The following is a 27,073-nucleotide window of genomic DNA, read 5'->3' as shown; positions in this document are numbered from 1 at the left end:
AAGAGGGTAGATCTCATGTTAAATGTTCCTACCACAAAAAAACAAAAACCACAAAGGGGCATAAGGAAACTTTTGGGGGTGATGGATATGTTTATTACCTTGATCGTGGTGATAGTTTCACAGGTATATGCACATGTCCAAACTCATCAAATTGTGTATGTTAAATATGTACAGTTTTTTGTATATCAATTACACCTCAATAAAAGTGGTTAAAAAATTAAAATAAAAAAAGAAAATGGAAAGTTTTTTTTTTTTTTTTTTTGACCAGTAAGGGGATTGCACCCCTCAGCACGGTGTGGTCTGCACCACGCTCAGCCAGTGAGTGCACCGGCCATCCCCATACAGGATCCGAACCCGTGGCCTCGGCACTACCGCGCTCTCCCAAGTGAGCCACGGGGCCGGCCCAAGTCATTGTTTTTAAAAGGAAGGAAATTTTGACATATGTTATAACATGAATGAACCTTGAGGACATTACGCTAAATGAAATAAGCCAGTCACAGGACAAATGCTGCATGATTCCACTTGCATGGGGTATATCTAGAGTAATCAAACTCTTAGAAAGTAGACTGGTGGTTGCCAGGGGCTGGGGGAAAGAAGGAAAAGGGGAGTAGTTTTTCAATGGGTAGTTTCAGTTTTGCAAGATGAAAAACTTTTGGAGAGCAGTTGATCAACAATGTGCATGTAGTTAACACTACTGTTCCGGAAACTTAAAACTGGTTAAGATGGTAAGTCTTATGTCATGTGGTTTTTACAATAAAATTCAATATAGCTGAATTTTCTTCTATATTCAATTTTATTTCCTTTGCCTCTTTTCTCTATTACTTTTTCTTTTATTTTTAATTTCTTTTCAATTAAATTCCTTCTCCTTTGTACATCTTGACTTCAGGGTTTTTCTCTTTTCCCTTTATTTAATTGACAAATAAAAGTTACATATATTTATCACGTATAACATGTTGTTTTGAAATATGTATACATTGTGACATGGCTAAGTCAAACTAATTAACACACACATTACTTCACATATTCATATTGGTAAGAACACTTAAAATCTACTCTCAGCAATTTTCAAGAATACAATACACTGTTATTAACTGACCACCAAGGTTGTACTTGAATTCAGGTTGCTGAGATCACTGTTCCTTTTCTTCATTCCTTCCTGAGTCTCAGTCCACACTGCACATCTGTTGTCTAGTCATTTTTCATGTTTTGTGGTGTCATCACATCTGCATTTGCTCATCTATTTGTAATTCATGTTGGAATGTTACATTACAGTTTTCTTCTGCTTTGCAGTAGCCTTTGGGGAGGGGGGGCAGGTATGTTCTATATGCCAAAAAGTTTTAATTTGTATTTTCTGGTTTTGGTGTTTTTTCCCACAAAACCCATAAGGATGCTGCAGTTTTATTAATGTTTATATCTGAGCATGTTAGATTTATACAAACAACTGTTAGCAGGAGGTATTATGGGTAAGGAGCAGCAGGCAGTGGGCTTGGGTGACTTTCCACATTTCTCCAGGGCTCCCCTTATGTGGCTACAGTGAAAGCCAGATGCTTTAATATCTGGCATTTCTGTGGTCAGGCCTCCTCTGATCCTCTCTTGCTTTAGTAAGTCTTTGACCAGCCCCGTCCTAGCTTCCCTTTTATACCACCTCTGCCACCCACGATGCCTCTGTCACCCCAGAAGTGGGGGTCTTTCCAAGACCACCAGCTGTGGTCCTGAGCACTTCCCAACCCCTTCCCTTCTGCTTCTTCATTGCTGGTGCCACCTCACCTGGGGTAAACCTCTGCTGATGTTATCCAAGTTCTGCTATTGCAGGGTCTCCCCCATCTTATGGACAAGTTACTGCCTCCTCTATGGCTTAACAACTTCCCACCTGGACTCCCACCTGTATTCACTTTCAGACTCGACCTGGCCATCTATATTCATTTCCTAGGTCTGCTGAAACAAATTACCACAAACATGGTGCTTAAAACAACAGAAATTTACTCTCTCATCGTTCTGGAGGTCAGGGTCTGAAATCAAGGCCTCACCAGGGCCCCTCTCTCGGTGGGCCCTCAGCACCCTCCAGGTGTCACCCTGGGCTCTGGATGCTTCAGGCTGAATGAAACACACCCTCTGCTCCTGGGGAACATATCACAGTGTAGAAGAGGCCATCTAGGGCCTGAATAAAGCCCAAAGTACTGTGTTGAGTGCTCTGCTGGTGGTTTGTGTGAGGGGGTCGGGGAACCACAGGTAGCAAGCTTTGCCTAGTGTGCTGGGAAGGATCAGGATTCCCTAAGGAGAACAGCACATGCAAAGGTGGTCATGAAGTCATGGCATGCTTCATGCAATGTCTGTAACAGCTTGGAGATGCAACCCAAGAGCTAGTTCAAGGCTCAGTCCCTGGCCCTGCCTGTCCCTCACCACAGCCCTTGAGGCTCCTCCTGTGTCCCAGGTTACAACCCACAACCTGAGCAGGCCTAGCTTATTGCCTGCATGGCTCTGATGTGCCATTGCTCACCTGCTCAACCCAAGGCCCCTCCTCATCAGGACTTTGACTTCACCACTGCCATTCTGGCTGTTTAAACTGTGGACTGTGGGAGAAAGACTCCAGGCCTGACAGCAGTTAGCACAGTCCCTCTTCCTGGAAACATGCTATGAAAACATCTCATATGGAGACTGGTCCTGCCTTTTTTCCTCACATCTGTCCTTTCTGAATAGTCCATGCTTCTCACCATCTCATCAGTCTTGGGCCCAGCCACGGAGAGCCAATGGCTCACTGGGCAATGTCTTAGGAGATTCTGGGTTAGCTTGGGTCTTCTACCTTCTATACCAGCACTGCCCTCTGGGTCTGCAACTTCTAAGCCCTTGAGAACTGCAGATACAGGCAATACCTTTCATAAATTCTATGAGCAAGCAGGTTCTGAAGTTGCCTCATCAGGGAGGCAGGCTAGAGGCTCCAGAGTATTTAAATGCACAGATTCTGTGACAATATTAACAGCACAGGGGGGCCTTCTGGGCTCAATTCTTGGGTGTGTTTGAGAGTTAAAATTCCCACCAAGCCATCTCTGTAAAAGAGAAAGGTTTGTTGTCCATTTGAGATGATGCTGTAAAGGTGCAGGGAGAGAGAGGTTACAGCAAAACTGAAAAGGCTGCAGGACTAACCTTCTCCAGTCTCCTTCTTCAGAAAAGCCTGAAAAAGTTAAAGAGCCAACAAACTCACAGGGATAGAAAAAAATTTGTAGGAAGGCCTCATATGGTGGAAAAGTTCCAACAAAGAAAGTATGACCAAAAGTTGGGCCACTAGCCCATTTCTGCCTATTCGGAAAAGGGCACCACACAGGTCCTTAACTAGCCGAGTGACTGTGCAAGTCGGTGACCCTCTTAGGGCCTTTCTTATTTGTAAGGGGATATAACAGGAAGAGGGAAATATTCCTAGCTCCTGAGATTTTGTGGATGACTGCTTTTATAACATAAAAACTACTTTTTTATACACATGAAAGACCTCCCTCTGCTGGGCATTCACACAATTTCTGAATAAATTTAAAATAAAATGTCGACATTGACAAGATAAATTTTAAAGGATTTTTTTAAACAAAAAGACTTTAAACTGCAGTAAGAAATACGTCTTACAGGGCCAGCCCATGGCTCACTTGGGAGAGTGTGGTACTGATAACAACAAGGCCACAGGTTCGGATCCCTATATATGTTTAAAAAAAAAAAAAGAAATATGTCTTACATATCTTGTACATGTCTGCCACCCTGTCTCTGCTGGCTGCTGTACGAAGCTGACGCCACAGTTCATCAACAAAGATGCCAGGAGCCACACTATGTTCCTTCACTGCAGAAGCCCCCGTATAGACATAACACTGAAGGCTAACTCCCAGTGTTGTTTAATAACTCTGTTCCCCCCAGGAGAAATCCATTTTGCAGCCAAACATGACCAGTGGACTCAGGCTGGATACACCTAGCACATCGCTGTCCCCTGTCACACTGCTGATGTGGCCCTCGGACACTGCAGGGCAGTCTCTCGGGCATGCCCCTCTGCTAGGCCTGCTCACCGGCACTGCTTCCACTGGCCCCTGAGCCTTTGCCAGAAACCTGGGCTTCTGAGGCACGTGAGGCCTGCTTTGGCAGGCGGATGGGAACGTAGATGTTGGAAGCACAGTGCTCCTTGAGGTACTCTCCTCCCTTTTCTTCATATTCCTTCCTAGTGACCCAGGCTTTGTTGTCATCTAGGTGGTCCAAGGCCCAGTCACGAGCACCGTACCAGGCATCCAGCACAGGGTTTGAGGCGAGTTGGACCTGAAACACGAAGAGAGTGTTCACTATCAGGATATCTCCCACCAAAACTCCAGGCTCAGCTGTAGCCCCCTTACACTGTATCCTCAGAAATATATACTGAGGGCCCCAATTAATTCCCAGACAGTGCAGGGCTATCCCTGCACCCTCCAAACAAAGCTGAGCCGAAATGCCCACTCTCCCAGAGAGCACACAAGAACACGAAGCAGACCTGACCTCACAGCACAGACGGTTATAAGTTGTTTTACGAACACAAGACCTGCCGCACAGGGTCAGAGAGGGAGCAGGTGCCCAGCCTCTGCTTCACAATGCTGTCAAGGGCAGAGGGAGGCAAAGACTGGCACTCAACCTGCAGGAAAGGGCTTCCTGGCCCTGGTCCCCCTCTGTGAGCACAGGGAGGCAGAGGCTGAAGCAAGATCGCCCTGACCATGGTGGCAGAAGAGCCTCAGGGGGAATGAGTGCAGAGAGGGGTGACTGGGGCGTTCTTTGTGATGCTGCCAGTGCTTAGTTTCCATTGCCTACTGTCGGAGCCAGGCTGGGGGGTCAGCAGCTCTGGGAAGACCCCTCAACTGGGCTGACTTGACCATTTGGGGCAATACTCTGTAACTCAAATTGGGCCTCCTGTTTTCTGGAGTCACCTGCTTCACTTCCCACCCTTGTCACTGTCCCCTCTCCACCAACCACACAAGTTCCAGGCTGGAAAGTTGATTATGGTAAGTATGATTATGCTGACTCCGTGAGTCCTCCTGGTGAATCACTGCACCTGGCGTGGTCTCAGGGACTCCCCCAACACAACAGCTAATGTCTGAGAGTTTATTATGGGCAGGTCTCAAGCTGAGCATTTGACGTGCACTCCTATGCTGAATCCTGGTAATAGGTGCTGTGATTACCCCTTCTTACTCCTGAGAAAACAGAGGCTTAGCAAAATTCAGTAATGGTAGCGACAGTGTCAGGACCAAAAGCCAGAGACCACGCCCTGAACATATAATACATCGTGCAGCATAGCAGATCAAGGCCAAGCTTCTTAAGCTCTGCATCATGAGGGCCCTGCTGACCTCTCCACTCCACCCACCTCCACTCTTTAGCAGTCACTCTCCAGCCACTCTCAGACGCTTCTCCCTTCCTCAACAAGCGTTTGGCTCCTGAGCCTTTGCTCATGCTAGTCCTCTGTATGGAAGGCTCTCTCCAACCTACCCCACTCCACACTATCTGCATGGCAAACGCCTACCCATCCTCAGAAGATTCAGTTCCATGGAGCCTCCCCTCAACGCCAGTGGAAACTGCCAGCACCCATGCCAGTACATCCTTCATGCTCTGGGCTATCGTGGCACATTTACTTGGCTGCTGACCCCTCAGAAAGTGAGTTCCTTGCAGCTAGGGAATATGTCCAGGACATCTCAGCATCCCCACTGTGCCTGGACCACAATGGGAGCTCGGACCACATTTCTTGGTAATCAGGGATTTGGTAGATAAAATGTGAGGCATCCATACCACACAGCCCTAAAAAATGGTATTTTGGAAGAATAATGGCATGGGAAAATGTTCATGACAGGTTAAGAAAATTCAGGTTACAAAGCAGTACACATTCACATGAGTAGAAAATTTACAAAAGGCAAGCTTTGCCTGTAGGATGGGGAACTGAGCAGGGAGAATGACTTATTATTGATGTACACTCCTATATACTCTTTCCGTTTTATTATATGTGTGTCTTCCTTTTTCAATTAAAGAAAAAACAAAGTAGTATATAAAACATGATCCACACTCTGCTTTAAAAATTAAACAGACCAATGACCAGAAGGAAAGCCACAAAAATGTTAACAGTGGGTATCTATGAATGATGCAATTATGAACTTATTTTTCTCATTTGCATTTTATTACTTTTGCAATCAGAACACAAATAATGCTATTTTCAAAATAGTTGGTCACGTGAACAATCGGTACCTGAAAAGAAGACTGAAAGGGTCTCATCTCCAACAGTTCCTTCTCAATTCTGGCTTTCATCCCAGGATACATCATGTTTCCCCCAGTGAGGAAAACGTTCTGAACTAGCAGCTCCTGAATGTCTTTTGGGTACCTAGGGGAGAAATGATATCCAACTTGAATATCACAGAGAATGTAAATGTGGAAATGTAAGCTCCCAGTACAAAAAAGAAAATATCTACAGAAAAAGTTAAAAAAAAATTTTTTTTTCATTTGTATCTCTACAGAATGTCAGTCCAATGTTTCCTAGTATCCAGTCAAAACCTAAATTCGAATGGTCAACTCATTTCCTTAATGTGATTAGAATTTCTATACTTTTCTAATACATGTTTTTAAAAAATCTTTATTGAAAATTAATTTACATACATTTTGATAAAGGCTGACAAATCTATATACCCATATTAAGACATAGAACATATCTGCCATCCCTAAAAGTCCTGCCTCCCTTTTGAGCACCCATCTCCCCACCTGTGTTTTTTTGTTTTGTTTTGTTTTAAATAATAGCTTAATCTTTTACATGTTTGATCACTTTCCCACCTACTGTTAAGGCAAAGCTCAAAGCCACTCAAACAAAGTAGCTGCAAAAGCTTTTTTCCTTGCCAGGTGCAAGTTTCCATTTTGTTATAATCAACAACAGCCAGAGTACTACAAATTATGTTCCCTATTTGTCCAACTTGAATTATGAAAACTCACACTGCAGGAAAATGCCAGTAGAAATGGGAGGAGGGAGATGCAGTCTTACAGAAATGTAAACTCTTCAATAAATAAAATGCCAGCAAGAAGGGAACTTTTATAAGCTCTGCAGTATTTTTAGGGTGATTTCAAATCACTAACTGTTAATACTGTGAAGGCTTTACATGGAAGTCAGTGCATATGTTATTGTGTTGCTCAAAATTAGAAGGAAACTCTTCCAGCTCCTCAAATCAACTGAGCATTTACATGTTCAGAAAACAATTATAGAGTCTCAACTAGGCGCCAGGTTGGGTGACAGAGATAAAATAATACTATCTGAGCACAGCATGTCAATGAAAACAAGAGAGTGAGACAGATTTCCAAAGTGCCCAACCATCAAATCTATCATTCAGGGCCGAGCCCGTGGCGCACTCGGTAGCATGCTGCGCTGGGAGCGCGGCGACCCTCCCACCGCGGGTTCGGATCCTATATAGGACTGGCCGGTGCACTCACTGGCTGAGTGCCGGTCACGAAAAAACGACAAAAAAAAAAAAAAAAAAAAAAAAAAATCTATCATTCAATGCAAAATCCAAGGAAATGTTTCAGGAAAATATAAGGAAGAGAAATTTCTCCATTTTACCTGTCCAGAATGTACTGAAGAGTCTCCGCTACCCCAGCCTGCTCTTCTCCTATGAGAGACGGCTGGAAAATGATTTCTGGAGCTCGAATTCTCTCTGTTCCAACAAACAGCTGATGATATGCTGCCAAGTTAAACACGGGCTTTAAAAACCCAAGGTTTAAAAGACATTTTTAGGTGATAATGACAAACATTCCAGTTGCCAGTTTCCTCAAACCACATTTCTTATTCCAGTATAGTTTTTGTCCTTTTTTTATGCCAGCAAAGCTTCTCCCCAACTCTCCTGACTTAATAATTCAATTTTCTACTTCTCTCAACCTCTGAATTATAAATACCTACACATTTGCATCATGAAATGGTCCCTGAATTGCAGAGAGAGACTTTGTGGACAGTAGCAGTGAAAAGGCCCAGCATGGAAGACCAAGTCCCCTGCGCAGTACTGTGTGTAGCACCCCTGGTCCCTGCACAGCAAGACAGCCCTCTCCCAGTGGGTCTGACTCAGGTCAGTTTATCTGGTTGCCATTGTAATGACAGAAACGTAGACCCCAATGAGGATTAAATATAATGACATTAGCTTAAATTTAAATGAGATCATTAAAAGCCAGTCTTCAGGTCCAAAGTCCCTGACTATTTGCCCAAATGTTTTTACCAGGTAGACTATTTCTTTTCTTTCTTTCTTTCTTTTTTTTTTTATAAAAGATGACCGGTGAGGGGATCTTAACCCTTGACTTGGTGTTATTAGCACCTCACTCTCCCAAGTGAGCCATGGGCTAGCCCTCAGGTAGACTATTTCTTATAGATTCACAGATCTTGGTACTGGAACCAATCACTGGAGGAAAAAAAACCCCTGATTTTGTATATTTTAAGTATTGCTACCTCCTTTTCTAGAAAATACAACTGAGATTTTAAAAAATATATTCCTATAGAAACACTGTCATTTATGCCAGCAGTTTCAAAGCATAAGCATAGTCTATGCTGCAGGCGTCAAACCTGGACAGTGGTGACAGGCTTCTCCACCTCAGGTGTCTCCTCTGAAAACAAGGGTTCAAAATCATTCATGGTTTCCACTTCTTCCAATGATGGTTCTAGCTGCTCCAGGTCAGGGGTCTAAGAATAGAATAGAATAAAATAAACAAAACAGAACAGAACTCATACCTTCAGCAAGCCTTAGTTCTATTAGTTCAGTGTCACAAAAAAGAATTGGGATCTTGCCCAATGTTCTAAAAGCTTACATAAAAATATGAAAAATTTTCTAAGCTATTTTTAAAAAAGAACACATATGAACACAAAGATTAAAAGACCAAAAAGCCAGAAATGGGCTTTGCTTTGATCCCCTTCCTTTCCTACTAATACAGCCTCAACTCCCATCTTCTCTGGAGCCTTGTGCTGGTGCCAGCCCCCCAATTCAAGACCTGCTGCCTGCAATTAGTCACACCACCACACACAGCTCTGGGGGAGAAGGGCGTGACAGCTGGTGTCCTACAAAGTGGCTAGGCTACCAGTAACATTAAATAAATCTCTTAATAACTAATAAATATATGTGCCAACATGAATTAGACCCTTAACAGCGGGTCTTGGTGCGCTGGGGATGTGACTAAAAGCCCCAAGGTGGCAGAGTGCTTCCTATCTGTGGAATCCTGCAAGAACAGGCTCTCTTCTTCCAGGGCAATGAGCCTGGGTGGGGTCTGGACACACTGGCACCATTCCTGATAGATACTTTAGGGCACTTTTATTTTAATTTTAACCAGAACAAAAGATTGTAGGGGAGGAAGTGGTTCTGGAAGACCTCTTTAGCCAGCTGTCATTCTGCCACGTAAAAGGCAGATGAGTCTCACTCTTCTCCCCTCGAAAGGGAGAAGTTACAGGAAGAAACATTTTGCTGCATCCCATGGAAAAATGCTCTAATGATGACAGCTGTTGTAGAATGCACTGTCATACGAGGTGGCATCTTGGGAAGGTTCAAGCAGACTCAGTAACCAACAGCCAAGTGTGCCTCTGAGGACATTCTTAGGATGAGTATGTAGCCTCTGAGTCCTCCTTACTCTCAGAATCTATCAAGTATATAAATTACTGACATTATTCAGAGAACTTAAATATACTTCTCTAAAACTTACTCATATATACGGCAGCTGTAAACTAGCATTCAAACTTACTCTTAAATAAGGTAATGTCCCCTCAATATCCTACACATATTCACAAAAAAGTCATGTGGCATATATGGCACACAGAATGGGTGACAACATATTCTGAATTCTGTTCTACCATATTTAAGACAATTTTATTATATGTAAGGGGAATTTTCCAGGCCTGAGGGGAAACCCTATAAAGTCTGAGTCTAGAGGACAGAATGAGAGGGCTGGTTTATAAAGAGGTAATTTAGGTATGCAAGAAGGTGAGCTGGGGGACAAGAATCTAAAGGACCTTGCTCTCAGTGAAGGAGGCAAGAGTATCTCTGCGAACACTGAATCAGATGCAGGGGCAGGGACACCTGCTACTGCACAATCCTCACTGTAGATGTTATTACCACATTTTACAGGTGAGGAAGCTGTGGCACAGGGAGGTGAGGTAACTCGCCCAAGGTCACATCACACTAAGTGGTGGAAACCTCGATGGAGACAGAACTGCTCAGCTCCAAAGTCTCTGCTGAAATTCTATAAATCATGAGTCTGAGTTTGAGAAGACAATCAAGGATTTAGGAGTAAGGAAAAGATCTTGCCCAAGATCAGAGTGGGTAATATGGGAGATGAACATGTGATTTTACATGTGGCAGCGAGGCCAGCTGAAATGAATGACGGGCTCCTCTATCCAAGCAGGGGCGGCAGAGGGTGCATGAAGGAACCTTCCCCTTGACACCTGCAGATTGTGACCTGGTAGGCTCTCAGCTCCCCTCAAAAGAAAGGAGCCCCTACCATAAGAGTGCCTGTGCCTCTTCTGGTGTGGCATTAAACCCAGCTCTTCAGAAATGACCTGAAAAGCAGTTCCAAGAGAGGATCAGAAATTGATCACCAGAGTTCCCTTTCATTTTGGTGGCTTGTCATCTAGGACAATCAGCAACTAGGAGGCAGTATGGTGTCAGAAAGTGGTCAGGCTTTGGAGTCACACTGATCAAGTCACATTGATCTGAATGCCAACCAAAGACATATTAAAGGTCACAGTGGTAGAGCTGGGAAAAGTACACTCTGAGCCGCTTCTCCATCTCTAAGTGGCACGTGAACCTAGGGCAGTGCTGGGTGAGAAATGAACACTCCTTCTTCCCTTTTAAACATGCACTCAATTTGGCCCCTTAAATAATTCACTTGTATTAGTGGGTTGGAGACACAAACGTCATCTGTGTATTTAAAATAGCTACAGATTTCCACTGAGTGTTTGTAAGAAAAAAACACTAAATAAAACTACAGATGAAACTTGTGACTCTCAAATAATAATGGGTGAAGGCAAGCACTGGGCTCCACTGGGGTCGCTCCTGTCTACCTCTCTACACCCCACACCTGTACCCTACTCTTTATCGTCATCCTAGCCTCCCTCCTCTGACCTTCCTCACCTCCAAGTGATGACCCCTCTTGTGGACTCACACCCTTCTCTACTTAGCTTGTAATTCACTCATAGCTGCCACTGTCCCTCCACCCCAGCTCTACCCACTGCTGCATCCAACAGCCATTTCTCAATCCTAAAGGATGCCCCAATACTCCTTCCACTTCTGCTCTGGGATGGATTGTATTTTTCAAAGATGATCACAACAGTATCTTCCATTCCACACACTCTTCTGCAGTGTGACCTTGACTTCCCCATAAAGAGGTGGAGGTCTGTTTCCTCCCCTTGAATCTCAGCAGGGGCTTGTGAGGACTCCAACCAATACAGTAAGGTGCAAATGATGTCATGTGACTTCCGAGGCAAGGTCAGAAAAGGCCACACAGCTTCTTTCCACCTTCATCTCTTGAAACGTGTGGGTGCCCAGGTCATCAGTCCCTGCTGAACCCAGCCTTTGAGTCATCCCAGTCCAGTTGCCAGACAGTTCAGTAAAAAGCCTTCCAGATGACTCCAGTCCCCGACTGTTCAAGTCTTCCCAGCTGAGGTCTCAGGCATCTTGGAGCAGAGATCCCTGCTGTATGTACCCTGTCTAAATTCCTGACCCATCAAACCATGAGCACAATAAAATGATTGCTTTATGCTACTAAGTTTGGAGATTTTTTTTTACATACATAGCAACAGATAAGTGAAAGCTGCTTTCAGTGTGGCAGGAGTAGAGAAAGCCCCAGACCACTACTAGGCAATCCTTCTGTTATTCTTCAGTTTCTCTGTGCACCACCTGCAGCAGATGTCTGAACCCTTCCCCAACACTCTTCTCCTCAGTTCCCTTACTAATCTCAATCCTGTGACTCTTGGCAGATCACCTTAGCTACTTCAAAACTTCAAAACATGAACTTCCCTATTTATTCTCCATTCTATTTCCTTACTTATCTTTTTTTTTTTTTTCTTATCTTTTTTCCTTTCATTCTTCTTGCCCCAAAGGACAAATGTACCATCTTCCACCCGAGGTAATTAATGCTCACCACCCATGCTCTTAAAACTCTCCCATTGACCTTCCTGGCTTCTCTCCTCTGACCACTCTTTCTCAATCTCTCTCCCTGGCTTTCCTCCTGCCATCTAACTTCCAAGTAGTGGCGCTTCTTAGGCATTCTTCTGTTCTCTCTCCCTATTTGATTCTATGTCCTCCCATAGCTGAGTCCTGGAGAGGTCCACCTGATGTCCCAAGAAGACTTTAAAGATAAGGTGCTGAAAACTGAGCTGATTATCTTCCCAAACTTGGTCAAAGGCACTACCCCCCCCTGCCCGCCGCCTTTCAATACAGCCTAAGTGTTATCACAGTGGAACCTGGAATTGGATGGCTGTGTTTGAATCTCAGCTGCACTACTTCTAGCTCTGTGACCATGGGCAAATTTCTTTACTCTGCAGTCTCAATTTCCTCGTCTGTCTAAAGGGACTTACTGAGCTCTGAAAATGATCCAGGACAACTCCTGCAGAAGTGCTCAGCACAGGGTCTGGCACAGGTCATGTGCTCTATCGTCATCAGCCACCTGCCACTCCTGTCACCACGGCTTTGTAAATGGCACCAAGATCTTTGGATCCTACCTCTGAAGTGTCTCCTCATCCAACCTCCATCCCCATGGCAAATGACAAACTTCAGGTCCACATCGGCTCTCTTCTGGATACTACAACACGTTTTTACTCTGTTTTCCTGCCTTTGGCCTCACCTCTCCCTTCAACCCATCATCCTAACCACCACCAGTCATTTTCCTAAAATCAAACCTCATCCTATCATTTCCCGCTCAACATTCCTAGAAAGCTCTGTCTGTCTTAAAGGTAATATGCAGGCTCTTTAGCCTAACTGGTAAAGACCTTCATAGCTGTCATATCCCCATTCATATGAGTCACAGAAAGGAACAGAGCTAATAATCTCAAGGCAGAGAACAGGCATCTAACAGAGAACAGATTTCTCCATCACGGTTGGCTTCTCTCCCCCTAGGGTTTGCCAAGGTCTCCACATGTATGGTGTGGTGTCTGGGAACACTAATATGACTGTTCTTTTGGAACTGAACAGAAGACAATTTGCCAAAGCACATCAGAGAAGATACAGCACGGCTCCCTGGAAGAGTCTCAAGAGGAAGAAGATCAAGCAGGGGCCAGCTCTGATCTTGGCTAGTAAAGCAAGAGAACTTTCTGCATTTAGCCCATTGTGCTTTCCAACAAATGACGATGCTCTAAAACTGTGCTCTCTCCCACCTACTCTCTTATGCTGTGTATGTAGATATGAAAAACAAGCATCTTCTAGGTTAAATACATCATTAAGAATGCTAAAAAAGCCTACTCCTTTACAAATCCTCAAAGAAACAACTGTAGAATAGCAATGGCCAGAATGGACAGGTCTGTAGGAGAAAATGAATTTTAGGAAACACTGTAAGTTATGGCTGCTGGTTAGCTCAGTTGGTTAGAGCATGGTGTTGATAACACCAAGGTCAAAGGTTTGTAATCCCCGTACCCACCAGCTGCAAAAAAAAAAAAAAATTCCATCTCTATTAATTCAATTCAGCCATTATTGCTTAAGTGGACCCATGAATGTGACTGTAATTGATTTTAATCACTAAAAATCATCCTTAATAAATGCTGACTGACCATTAAAGTTTTGGTGACAGGGACCATTAAAGTTTTGGTGACAGTGACCAATAAAGTTTTGGTGACAGGTCAATTCATCAAATTTGTTGTATATAGTGAAATCTTTTGAAGTCCAACATTTCAAAATCTCCCCAAGCTCAGGGAGATTTAAATATATGTCCCCAGAACACAGAACAAAGTTAGTGCTTACTAATTATTTGCTGAATGAATGAAAGGGTGGTTAAATCACAGCATGTAACAACTGTAGAAAAATGAACAAAGAAAAGGAAAAACTAATTCCACAACTGCTCAGGAGTCACATCTTCAGTTGTTTTTTTTTTTTTTCCCCTTTTTAAATCTGAAATTCTTTACCTGCGTGTGTCTTAGTAGCACCTCTCTGGTAAAAAAAAGCTTATAACCTGTTGACATGTTAAGCATGATAAAAACTAAATATGGGGCCGGCCCCGTGGTGCACTTGGGAGAGTGTGGCGCTTAGGAGCGCAGTGGCGCTCCCGCCGTGGGTTCGGATCCTATATAGGAATGGCCAGTGCGCTCACTGGCTGAGTGCGGTGTGGGCAACACCAAGCCAAGGGTTGCAATCCCCTTACTGGTAACAAAAAGACAAAAAAAAGAAAAAACTAAATATGGATGAATAGGTAACAAAGACAACATGGTTCTGGATTTCAGGGAGCAACAGCTCAAATATGAAATACAGACCTAAAAACTGGGAAAAGCAAACTGGAAAAGGCACATTGATTCAACAGAAGCTGATCTGGAATGATGTGGGGGAGTAAGATGGTAGTAAAGGTCCCTTTGGCCCAAGATCTTAGTGAAGTGATCCAGTAAGGTATATCTAGTAAACCTACCTGAGGATCTGCTCTATAAAGCATGAATGCTCACGGACAGTTACTGTCCTCACATAACCTACAGCCTGTCAAGAAGAGGTAGAAAATGCAAGGCTGAGGGCAGGAAATAAGTGAGCCTCCAGCTGAGAGCCCCTCACTACAAAAGAAAGCTTCATGCTGAGCCAAAGATAGCTCTGACGTCACTGGTAAGCACCATGCTACACCCAGCACCAAAAGGCACTGAGTTGGACTTTTCCACAGTACTGTTTCTTTCTAAAAGCAGAGGTAATCAAGAGTTTAAAGAAAGTTGATTTAAAAACAAAAAACCAACAAGCTAATCTACTTAATTCTGCCTCAAACATGTCACAAGGCAAATATGTGCCTTTGTTTTAGAAGTCAGGGATGACAAATTAAGGAACAATGCGTACACTTATTGACACTCTGTTCCAGTCTTAAAGACAGGAGACCCAACCAGTGTCTTCTGGGCTGAGGAGCGACCTGCGAGCCGCCTCTTCACCACACAGGCCCCAAGATGCCAGGGTCTGTATTACCCACAGTCTGAGATCAGCTCTGCCACTGGCCCTTTTGGCCACACCAACACTTATTATAGTCTACAGGCAGGAAAATGGAAAGGAGAAACATAGAAAATCAAAGAGCTTATTTAAAGAGTTAGTCTTTAGTAACTAACAAACGTCTGATCTTAAGTTAACCTACGAATATTTTATTGAGTATATCTATTAGTTGCTGTAAAAAAAATTCATAAAACATGTATGAAGTACGATCCCTATCCTTAGGGAATATCAAGATGGAAAGGAGGTAAGTGAACCCTCAACCACAATATATTTACTAAAATGCCAGAAGAAAGTTAAAGGGAGTGTATGACTAGCTATCAAATGACCATCAGAGGAACAAGTGCAGGTTAGAGACAGCACCACATGACTGGTGTGTGACTGTTCTTCCTACTACAAGCACATCTTCCCTCCCAGGGGGCCAGAGGTCTACAGGGTGAAATCCCTCCAGTGAGAACTTCGGTTGGTACAAGAGCCATCACTGCCCTCACCACATCCCCGTGGACACCACTCATCATACTACTCTTTTCTTCCCGAGTCTGGCCACAACCCTTTTGACGTCAGCATCCTCAAGACACTCCTCAACCTCAAGAAGGGCAGCCCTCTCTAAATGACCCTACAGGACCTCCTCCCTCCTTAGGCCCTCATTTACCTCCGGCTTGCTGTCTACCACATCCACTTCGAGGTTGACTTCTGCTTGAAGGATCTTCTGCTTAGCTTGCTCCACTGCCAAACTGAGCTTTTGTATGTAGGACTGCAGCTCTTCTGGGGAGTCCATGTTCAGCTCTATGAGAGCTTTGTGAAACTGATCCATCTGGCCATCCTCTAAAAGTTCCTGAAACCACAGCGGTCATAATTCATCCTCAAAGACACACAGTGCCATTGTAAACAGGAAGGAAAGAGAAGAGCTGCAGCAGGAGAGGGCTCCCAGAGCCCCGGGGGCCTGCCCTCCACAGAATCACACCTCCAGCTCCCACCCAAGTCTCACACAGTGGCCCTCCTCTCCAGCTGTCCCAGGCTGGCATCACATCATGGTTTCGGCATCACCTGATCAGGCAACACTAATGTATGGTGACAGATGTCGGAAATGTTACCTTTTGGAAGGGAGGAGGGAAAGTTATTGACTGAGAAGAGACGTGAGGGAGGCTTCTGGGATGCTGGTAAGGCTCTGTTTCTTGATCTAATGAAAGATACATGGGTCTGTTTCACTTCATGAAAATTCATCATGATGCAGATTTAAGGTTTGTGCACTTTTGCATCATTTGTACTATATTTACGTTAAAAAGTTAAAAAAAATTCAAGGATATCGTAAGCTTACAGAGAAAAAAAGAAAAAAAAGTTAAAAAGTAAAAGGAAATTATAGGGCACAAATGAACAAATCAATAAAGCCAGAGTCTACAGCTCTTTCAGAAACACCTGCTGCTTTACTGTACTCTATACTGATGATCTCTGTATTAATGACCCTCCTGGACTCCTTCTTGACCCCAAAGGTGACTTTGACAGTCAACGCGTTTTATGGTTGAGGAACAATACATAGGAAGAAAATGTTCTGGGACTACCTTGTTGAGCAAGGCTGGGGACTCATCCTGGTCTCTGCTCTTACCTGCACATATAGCAATCTGTCCAGCCGCTCCTGATCCAGCTGCAGCTTCTCCTCCCGCCGCCGGGCGTTGAGCTCCTGCAGCCGCCGCAATTGCTGCTGCCGCCTTTCCTGTTTCTCCTCAGAGGTCAGAGTGCTGCCAAGGAGCTTGCTGGAAAATGGAAGCTGCATCTTGTGGACGTTGTTCTCATAATAATCAGGGCACTGCCACTTCTGCAATTCTTCAAAGAAATAATTTTAGAAGTCATGAAATGGAACACTATTAACACAAAAATTAAAGTCAACACCAGGGTTTCAGATGCAGGTAAGATGAAGAAAACACACTCCATTCAATCTCTGAATCCAGTCAATCAACTAAATGCAGCTATAAAACCTGGATATCATGCCAGCAGACCTGTTCTAAAGGCATTGCTACATAAAGTTCCTCAGACGTAAATAATAACAGAAGGAAGCTTGGAACACCAGGAATAAAGGAAGAGGAATAGAAATGATAAAAATCTGGTTAAACATAACAGACTAATCTCATGAGTTCTTTAAAATATGTTTCACAACTGAAAGTAAAAACCATAACACTGTCTGATGGGTTTCCAATGTATGTAATACACAAGACAACTATACAACATAAATGGGGAAGGATAAAGGAGTCTATATAGTGCAAATATTTCTACATTCCACTTGACGTGGTAAATATTGATTCTAAGTAGACTATGAAAAGTTATGCTTACTTTAATCTCCACAACAACCACTAAAAAAAACCTACACACAGTAAAAAACACAACAGAAAATTAAATGGAATACAGGGGGGAAAAATGTTCAAACAACCTAAAAGAAGGCAGGAGAAGGAAACGGAGGAAAAGTAAACGCAGGAATAATAGGAGGAACAACAAAAAACAAATAATAAAACAGTGGGCCTAAATCCAAACATATAACTAAATTAATTGTAAAAGGTCTTAATATGCCAATTAAAAGATGGAGATTGACAGAATGGATTTTTAAAAAATGAACCAACTATTAAGAAACTCACTTTGAATACATTTGATAAAGGTAGATTAAAAGCAAAAGGATGAAAAGATGTACCATGCAAACACTAATGAAACAAAAGTTGGAGAGGGTGTATTAATATTCGAGTAGACTTCAAAGCAAAGAAAATTGCCAGGGATAAAGAGGGACATTACATAATGATGAAAGGTCAATCAGCCCAGAGGACCTAAGAATCCTAAATATGTACCTAACAAAAGAGATTCAGATACCTGAAAGCGAAAACTGACAGAACAGAAAAAAGAACTAAGAAAATCCACTATTATATCTACAGATTTCAACACTCCTTTCTCAATAATCAATAGAGCTAGTAGACAGAAATGAACAGGGATACACAAGAACTGAACACCACCATCAACCAACAGAATCTAAGCCACATCATAGAAGACTCCACCTAAAATGAGCAGAATACATATCCTTTTCAAGTGTATGTGGAACTTTTGCCAAAGTGGACCATATCCTGGGTTATAAAACAAACAAGTTTAACTGGTATCAGACAAAGAAAGTTCTTTGAGCATAATGGATTTAAACTAGAAATAAATCACAGAAAAATAACAGGGAAATTTCCAAACACTTGGACATAACACATTTTTAAATAATGAATTGCTCAAAGAAGTCATGAGGAAAATTAGAAAATACTTGAATTCAATAAAAATTAAAATGTAACACATCAAAGCTTACCAGATGCACCCCTTACTGGCCAGCTGCCCAAGAAAAAAAAATTGTGGGATGCAGATAAAGCAGTGATGAGAGGGAAATTTACAGCATTAAATGCTTATCTTAAAAAGAATGCCCTACCAAAAAAATAAATTAATTAAATAAGAGTGATGTCATGATAATCTAAACTTCTACCTTAAGAAACTAGGGGGGGGGAGAAAAAAGAGCAAAATAAACCTAAAACAAGTAGAAGGAGGGAAATAATAAAGAGAGGAAATCAATAAGGCTACCTAATAGTCCTATGTCTATTAAAGAAATTGTATTCATAGTTAAAAGCCTTCAGAAAAAGAAGGCTTGAATGGTTTCACTGGAGAATTCTACCAGAAAGAAAGAAAAATAACACCAATTATTTATACAATCTTTTCCAGAAAAGAGAAGAGGGAACATTTTTCAACTCATTAACAATGCCAGGGGCCAGCCCATGGCTCACTTGGGAGAGTGTGGTGCTGACAACACCAAGTCAAGGGTTAAGATCCCCTTACCGGTCATTTTAAAAAAAACAAAAAAAACAATGCCAGTATCACCTTGACACCAAAACCACACAAAGACAGTATAAGAAAACTACACACCAATATTCCTCATGAATATAAACAAAAAACCTACAAAATATTACCAAATCGAACCCAGCAATATATAAAAAGAGTAATATATATGAATAAGTTGGGTTTATACCCCCAAATCAAGGCTGGTTCCATATTAGAAAAGCAATTATAATCCACCATCTAAACAGCCTAAAGTAGAAACACCATAGGATCATCTCAACTGCTGCAGAAAAAAACATTTCACAAAATTCAAAATCCGCTCATGATAAAAATTATCAGCAAAATGAGGAATAGAAAGGAACTTCCTCAACTTGATAAAGGGCATCTGCAAGATCCTAAAGCTAACACCTCATACTTAATACTTAAAGACTAAAGGCTTCCCCACACCACCACCCCAACATCAGGAATTAGAAACAAGGCTAGGATGCTTATTCTCACCACTCCTATTCAACACTGTACTGGAAGTCCTATCCAATGAAAGAAGGCAAGAAAAAGAAATTAAAGGCATACAGACTGGAAGGAAAAAAATAAAACTATCTTTATTTCCAGATGACACATCTACTCAGAAATCCCTAAGGAATCTACAAAAACCTAGAACTAATAAGTTTAGCAAGGTTACAGGAAACAAAATCAACACATAAAACTGAATTACATATCTATACACTGACAGTGAGCAACTGGAAACTGAAATAAAAAAACAAAAGAAACACTTAGGCATAGAACTAATCAAACATGCATAGAAGCTGTGCTGAAAAACTACAAAATACTGACAAAAGAAATCAATAAAGACCTAGATAAATGGAAAGACATACTATGTTCATGAACTAGAAGACTCAACATAGTAAAAATGTCAATTCTCCCCACACTGATCTACAGATTTAGTGTAATTTCAATCAAAATCCCAAGAAAGTTTTTTTTGTATATATGGAAAAGCTGATCCTAATACTTACATGGAAAGGCAAAGGAAATAAAATAGCCAAAACAATTTTCAAAAAAGAATAAAGTTGTAGAAATCATGCTACCTGGTTTTAAGAGTTAATTATAAAGTGACAGTAATCAAGACAGTGTTTTACTGGATAAGGAACAGACACACAGATCAATGGAACAGAACAGAATCCAGAGACAGATGTGCACAAACATGGCCAACTGATTTTTTTTTTTTTTTTTTTTTAAGATGACCAGTAAGGGGATCTTAACCCTCCACTTGGTGTTGTCAGCACCATGCTCTCCCAAGTGAGCAAATAGGCCATCCCTATATAGGGATCCGAACCCGTGGCCTTGGTGTTATCAGCACCACACTGTCCCAAGTGAGCCACGGGCTGGCCCTGGCCAATTGATTTTTGTCAAAGATGTAAAGTCAATTAAATGGAGAAAAGATAGTTATACAGAAAAATGGCCTGGGACTGCTATACTTGGAAAGGCCTGCTCGAAAAGTTGGTCCTTGGCTGGCATCTGGGAACCTGGCAGGAAAATAGTCCTCTACACTCGTATAACACTTTTCCTAATGATAAGGTGGTTCATTTTGCCTAGACTGTGCAAACAATATGGTCTATGCTAAACACCTGTTTTCTTCCTAGAAGCCTGGAATTTTGGTACACACTGGGTGGAGTGTGCCTGTGTGACTCATCTCCAACTTTGGGCACTGGGTCTCTATGAGCTTCTTTAGTAGAAAACACTTCATGCATGCCCTCACAACTTGTTAAGTGTGTGCGGCTACACTGGAAGGCTTGGGCTGGCTGCCCCCAAACTTCGTGCTGTATCCTTTGGCATATTTACTTTGTATCCTTGCAATGTAATGAAAACCATAACCATGAGTATAATGACTTCTGAGTCCTGCATGTCTTTCTAAGAAAATCACCAAACCTGTAAGTGGTCATGGGGACCCCCAAAACAAGTCTTACCAACAAATGATTTAAAATAATTGGACACCCATATATCAAAAAAAAAAAAAAACTGTGACCTAACCCTTTCACCTTATAAAAAGTGAACTCAAAATGAACCAGAGAACTCAACTTAAACACAGAAATATAAAACCTATAGAAGAAAACACAGAAGAAAATCTTCATACTTGAGGTTCTGAGACATGATGTCAAAACCATGATCTATACAAGAAAAATAATAAATTGGACTTCATCAAAAATAAAATCTTTTTAAATGCAAGACACTGTTAAGAAAATAAAAAATAGTCTACAGATGGAAGAAAATACCTGAAAATCATATAGCCAACAAATGACTTGCATCTAGAATATATACCAATTAAAAAAAAAAACTATCAAAACAAAACATTAAGAAAACCAACAATTCACTTACAAAATAGGCAAAAGACTTGAACAGACACGTCAAGAAAGGGGACAGACAGAAGGTAAATATGCACTTGAAAAGATGTTCAACATCTTTAGCCACTCGCAAAATATAAATTAAAACCTCGATGAGCCTCCACTACCCAACTATTAGAAAAGCTAAAATAACAAACAGTGAAAATACCAAGTGCTAGCAAGAATGTGAAGCAACTGGAACTCTCATACATTGCTGGTGGGAATGCAAAATAGTACAGCTACTCTGGAAAATAATTAGGCAGCTTCTTATAAACTTAAACATACATTTACCATGTAACCAAGCAATCCAGTTGTCCTGGAGAAATAACTCATGTTCACACAAAAACCTGTACGTGAGTATTTATAGTAGCTCTATTCACTGGAGGAAAATGAAGGAGGACACATATTAAAGATGGAGTCACTGCTGCTACACAGGACTGAGACTGTGTCAGCAAGAGTGCAAAAGACTGTCAGCAAGAATTCTCAAGGCTTTACCGCAAACCACAGACTTCCTATGGGGTTGCCTAGGAAACGGGGAGGTATGGGAGGGGTTTACAGCTGGCTCAAACATATGTAATGCATGCTTGCAAAGAATAAAGTTGCTTAGTACATGTACTAAGTCCCAGAACTTTGTGTCTGGTTTCTGGTTGCCCACCTCCCTAGGTGGCAGCCCCAATCTCAGGTGCATCCTGAGCAACTCACCTTGCTGCACTCCCTTGGCAGGGCTACATTTAGCCCTGCTTCCTGAGGGACTCTGTGGTTTGCACTAGTCCCCCAGGGCCAAGAGAAACGCGAAATTCACAATCACCAAAAACCGGAAACAACCCAACTGACCGTTACTGGGTGAACAGATAAACAAGCTGTGGTACACTCATACAATGGAACATGATTCCAAAATAAAAAGGAATGAACTGTTGATATAAACTCAACAACTTAGATGAACCTCAAAGGCATAACACTAGTGAAAAAAGATAACAGTACAGTTTCAAAAGGTTACATACTACTTGATTCCATTTATGTGACAGTTTTGAAAACACAAAACCATAGTGACAGAGAACAGGTGCATGGTTGCCTAGGCTTGGGGTGGGGACAGGATATGGCTATAAAGAGATAGCATGAGGGAGTTTTTCGGGATAATGGAATTGTTCTGTGTCCTGATTATGGTGGTGGTTACATGGAGCTATACGTGTTAAAATTCATAGAAATGTAGCAAAAAAAAAAAAAGTCAATATGAATATCAGAGCACCTTGAGAATAGAGAAGTAGGAGCTAGGAGAGCTGTGTGCTTCAGCTATGTCTTCTGGCCTGAGTGATCTCATCAGTTATTTATTTCCATATCTGCCTCCCCAATTTCTTTGTCTCCCAGGAATAACGGATACTTAATAAACTCTTTTTGAAGTTAATTAAGACACGGCTCTTCACACTACTGAACTGTACATTTAAAAACGGTTACGATGATATGATAAATTTTATGTTATGTGGTTTTTACCACAATAAAAACATGGCTCTTGCCCTACAAGAACTCACTAGCAGTCAGTTGAAGTCAGCACCTTCAATGCCAATAAAAAAATCCATTCACGTACTGTGGAACAGGGTGGTATTCACAGCGGCACAGTTCACGGTCCTTTGGTTTTATCCGAACTATTTATATTTGTGAGGAAAACATTATTTCCATTACATCTGGGTGATAACAGTAATGAAAAGTATTACCAGTGTAAAATATAATCGAAAGTTCAAGATAAGCTTGAAAAGAGAAAAACTTGCTTCTGGAGCACAGATTCTAGATTAATGATGTTATGAAACAATTTTAACTGTTTTCAAACGTTAACTATTTTTAATCTAGTATGTTCTGTTCCCCCTTTAAAATGTTTAACTGTTGGAAAAAGTTGAAAGTTGTACAATTCCAACACGAGTATTAGAGGCGAGTTTAAAAAGCTACCATTTATGAAGGGAACCTACATATGTAAGTTATCAGTTCATTGAACAGTTTAAGAAAGTGAATACCAAAAGGTGATGGGGGTGCTAAAAAATAGTAAGAGTAAAAGAGTGAGCAAGCAAAAGAGTCACCTGGTAATAATTTAAGAAACACCCCAAAGGTAGATAAGAGTCCTCTTCATTACCTTCCATGTAATCCTCAGCGACGTAGCTGTGCTCATGCAGGATCTCCTCCATGCGGCTGAGGGTGATGGCTGCCAGGTGCCCAGGATACTTCAGCTGGAGGAGACGCTGGAGGTAGCCAGCTGCTTGGCTTCCTCCAAGATTGATACGCTTGCAGTTTTTAGCATCTAACCTACAACCAAGCAGTAGAAAGCAGTGCTGAAATTTTAGGCAACGTGGAGAAGAAAATGTGGAGCATCTTGGGGGAAATAGGATAAAGAATAAATAGACAAGAAGGGCAAACATAAAACCTTACACTTGGAAGGAACTTTAAAGTTCCCCTGGTCCAACCTCTTACCCAAGACAAGAATTCCTAGTCCACACCCAGACAGACACACGGCCATCTAACTTCTGGCCAGAGTCTCAGAAAGAAACAAGGATCAACGGAAAGAACTTGCATTCCAAAGTCAGACCTCTATGGGATTCATGTATTTCTCAAACTGTGGCCCTGGGACCAAGTATCCCAGAATTAGCTGGGGAAAATGTTAAACATGCCAATTCCCAGGACTCATTTGCTCTGGGGTGGGTCTGGGAATCTGCATTTTAACAAGCTCCTCAAGTGACTGGTGCAAACCAGAGTTTGAGAACTCTTCCCCTAGATGCTCCACTTCTACTTATACAAACAGATTAATTAACCACATACATACTGGCTTACGGTAATCTTCTAAAAATCTGATCCCTTTCACATGAACCAAAGGGGAAGAGAACCAAAGTTACGTTATTTTCTTTACGTGAGGAAATAAGAGTTGCAGAGCACTAGGAACTTCTTGTATGGTAAATGAAACATCACTGCTGTATGACATCTCACCAGTAGATGCCAGCATAGAACAGGATATGCTCCCATCTGATGTCTTGGTCTTAGGGTAATAATTTTCTTTCAATATAAAATAAAAACATGTTTTTAATTTCTCCTATTCTGTTTAGATAAAATAGAGAACTCAGTACCTTAGGAGTGTTTGGTAATGTCTAAGAAATACTTTTATCTTCAAAGATTATCATGGAAACTTCAAGAGAAATTCCCATTATAGGTCTCAATAAATTCAATGGCATTTATTTTGACTTAAATATTCAGACTGCTTTACAGTTTCAATGTGCCATCTCATTTCATCCTCAGGGTAACCCTGGGAAGTCAGTTTTTCCCAATTTTATGATAGGAAACTAAGTGAATGAAGCCTTAGCAGGGCTTCAAATCCAGGCATTCAACTCCAAAGCCATAGTTCTTTGCCTTCAGTGCACACCTCTTTATGCAATGTGAGATTTCTCAAGAGATCATGATACTAGCCTAGTCTCTTATCAGACAACGAAAGCCAAACTATAAAGTGTGAACAGATTTTAAATATGATACAAACTACCCTTGCCTTTTATTCAACTCAGAAATATTTAATAAGTGCCTATTATGTGCCCAGCACTGTACCTGAACAGAAAGCTCTAAACAATAGCGATTAAAGAGCTTTAAATTAAAAAACAAAAAATGAAAAAAACTTCTTAGTAAAAAAGTGACTCCAGAACACAAAAATGGTCTAAATTAAATTGACTCAAGTAATTTATTCAAAATATTTTTATTTAGTGCCTACTACTTCCAGGTACTGTGTAGCTATCTCTCCATAAATGAGAATTATAAAACTGTAGAATTACGGATGTGGACCTAAGATACCATCCACCCCAACTCCCTTTGGGACACCTGACTTACCCATAGTCACACAGTGAGGTAGGTCAAAGCTAAGCCTAGAGGCTCAGTTCACAGTCTAGCACTTGCTCTTTCTACTCTGCCTCTAAAGTAGGCACTAAATAAATGTATCCTGAATGTCTCTCAAAATAGCACTCAAATGCCACAAGTGCAACTCACCTCCCTTCTAAGATGGGTAAAATATGTGTACACTGGTATCCAGATGAAATGATAAGCCCACTGGAAGTCGAGTTCTTTGGCTTATTGTGGTAGAAGCTGAAGAGGCTGTCTATTCCATAGGCAACCTTTGGAATCCCGTAGCACTCAAAAAGAAGCTCAGACATCATTTGTCGTGAATACAATGGGTTACACACAGCTTCTGTCAAAACTATGGGATGATCAACACAGCCCTACTTTGAAAGAAAAGGGCAAATAGATGACTGGTAACAGATACTCTTTTTAAAGAATGAAATAACCCAAATCCTTACTGCAGGGCTGAATTTGCTTTTGGTCTTTCGTCAAAAACCTGCTCAGAAGCAACTGTAAAACACTAATTTCATCGCTACTGGAAAATATGAAAGTAGAGTCAATTTAAGGTTAGTAAGTTAAGTCCTGTCCAAACTGTCAGCAAACCATCTTCAAAATATCTCCAGAACCCAGTTGCTTCTTACCACATCTCCTGCTGCCTCTCTCATCTAACGCACCAACATCCCTCAGCTGGTTATTGCAACAGCCTCCTAATTGGTCTCTGTGCTTCCTCTCTATGACCCTTGACAGTCCATTTTCCATACAGAAGCCATAGTGATCTTCCTGAAACATAAGTCGCATCCCTCCTCTGTTCAACGCCCTGCAATGGCTCCCCATTTCAGAGTAAAAGCCTATGAGGTGTATGATTTGCCCTCTCACTACCTCTCTGACATCCTCTTCCAGATAGTACCTCATACTACTCTCCACCTCGCTCTGGCTGCTCTAGAACTAGGATTAGGGCCTTTTCACTGGCTATTTTCCCTCTGACTAGAACACTTTTCCTCAGATATTTATATAGCTTGTTCTCTCAATCACCTCCTTTGAGTCCTTGCTCAAGCATCATCTTCTCCATGAGTCTTGCCTTGACCATATTATTGAAAAAATGTAACTTCCCTCCTGTCCTATCATCTCATTGTCTGTCTGTTCATGCCAAAATATCTTTCCATAATAGCTCCATAAACACAGGAAGTTTTGTGTTACGTTCACAGATATTCCAAATGCCTAAAAAAGTCCCTGACACAGAGTAGATGCGCAATACATATATGTTAAATGAATTTAACAAACGAGCATATATGCCTGAATGTATGCTCCAAGAGAAAAGAAGCATTGTTTTGTTCACTTGCTATACCCCAGCGCCTAGCACAGGACATACACATACCAGGGCTTAATACTTGATCGACTGACTAAATAACCACCAGAGCGACTCAAGTGACAATTATCTTTCGGAGAGCAGAGTGAGCAGAGACCTCATCCCTCCCCTTAACCCCAGCCCACCCCGCCCTTCACCTGTGAGGAGACGCCCAGGTGCTGGAAGCTGTAGTCAAACAGCAGCTCCTGCAGCTCCAGGTTGACCGGCACGTTGCGGTCGAAGGGCGAGCGCAGCATCCAGCGCAGCGGTTCCAGGCTGCCCAGCGCGTTGCCTACCTGCGGGCCCGCCCCGCCCCGCGCCCCTCCACGCCCGCGGGCGCACACCGCGCGGAACTGCAGACGCGGCTCGGGGCCTGGGTCCGGCCCTGGACACGCCCAGCCGGCGCGGGCCTGGAACGACCCGTTGTCCAGTACTAGCGGCACAGGCAGTGGCCCGTGGGCCACCGGACCGGCCTCCAGCACCGGATCTGGCGCGGCACGCGCGTCGCGAAACGGGAACACGTTGGCTGCCAT

At 42.2% G+C, this 27,073-nt stretch overlaps 1 protein-coding gene across 1 annotated transcript; it reads right to left on the bottom strand.

Moving 5' to 3' along the window:
• Window positions 1-70: 70 nt before the first annotated feature.
• Window positions 71-27,073, bottom strand: ACTR5 (actin related protein 5). The gene is made up of 9 exons (XM_063096642.1): window positions 26,699-27,073; window positions 25,346-25,575; window positions 23,463-23,632; window positions 16,735-16,952; window positions 15,784-15,966; window positions 8,558-8,674; window positions 7,571-7,710; window positions 6,220-6,352; window positions 71-4,281 (listed from the first exon to the last, which is right to left on the bottom strand). Exons 1-9 carry the CDS (start codon window positions 27,071-27,073, stop codon window positions 4,024-4,026), a joined length of 1,824 nt encoding a protein of 607 aa, XP_062952712.1. The 3' UTR covers window positions 71-4,023.

This window comes from Cynocephalus volans, chromosome 1 (genome assembly GCF_027409185.1).
Source record: "Cynocephalus volans isolate mCynVol1 chromosome 1, mCynVol1.pri, whole genome shotgun sequence".
Lineage (NCBI taxonomy): Eukaryota > Metazoa > Chordata > Mammalia > Dermoptera > Cynocephalidae > Cynocephalus > Cynocephalus volans.
Note: the sequence above shows the minus strand (reverse complement) of the source record. Positions and strands in the feature narration are given on the sequence as shown.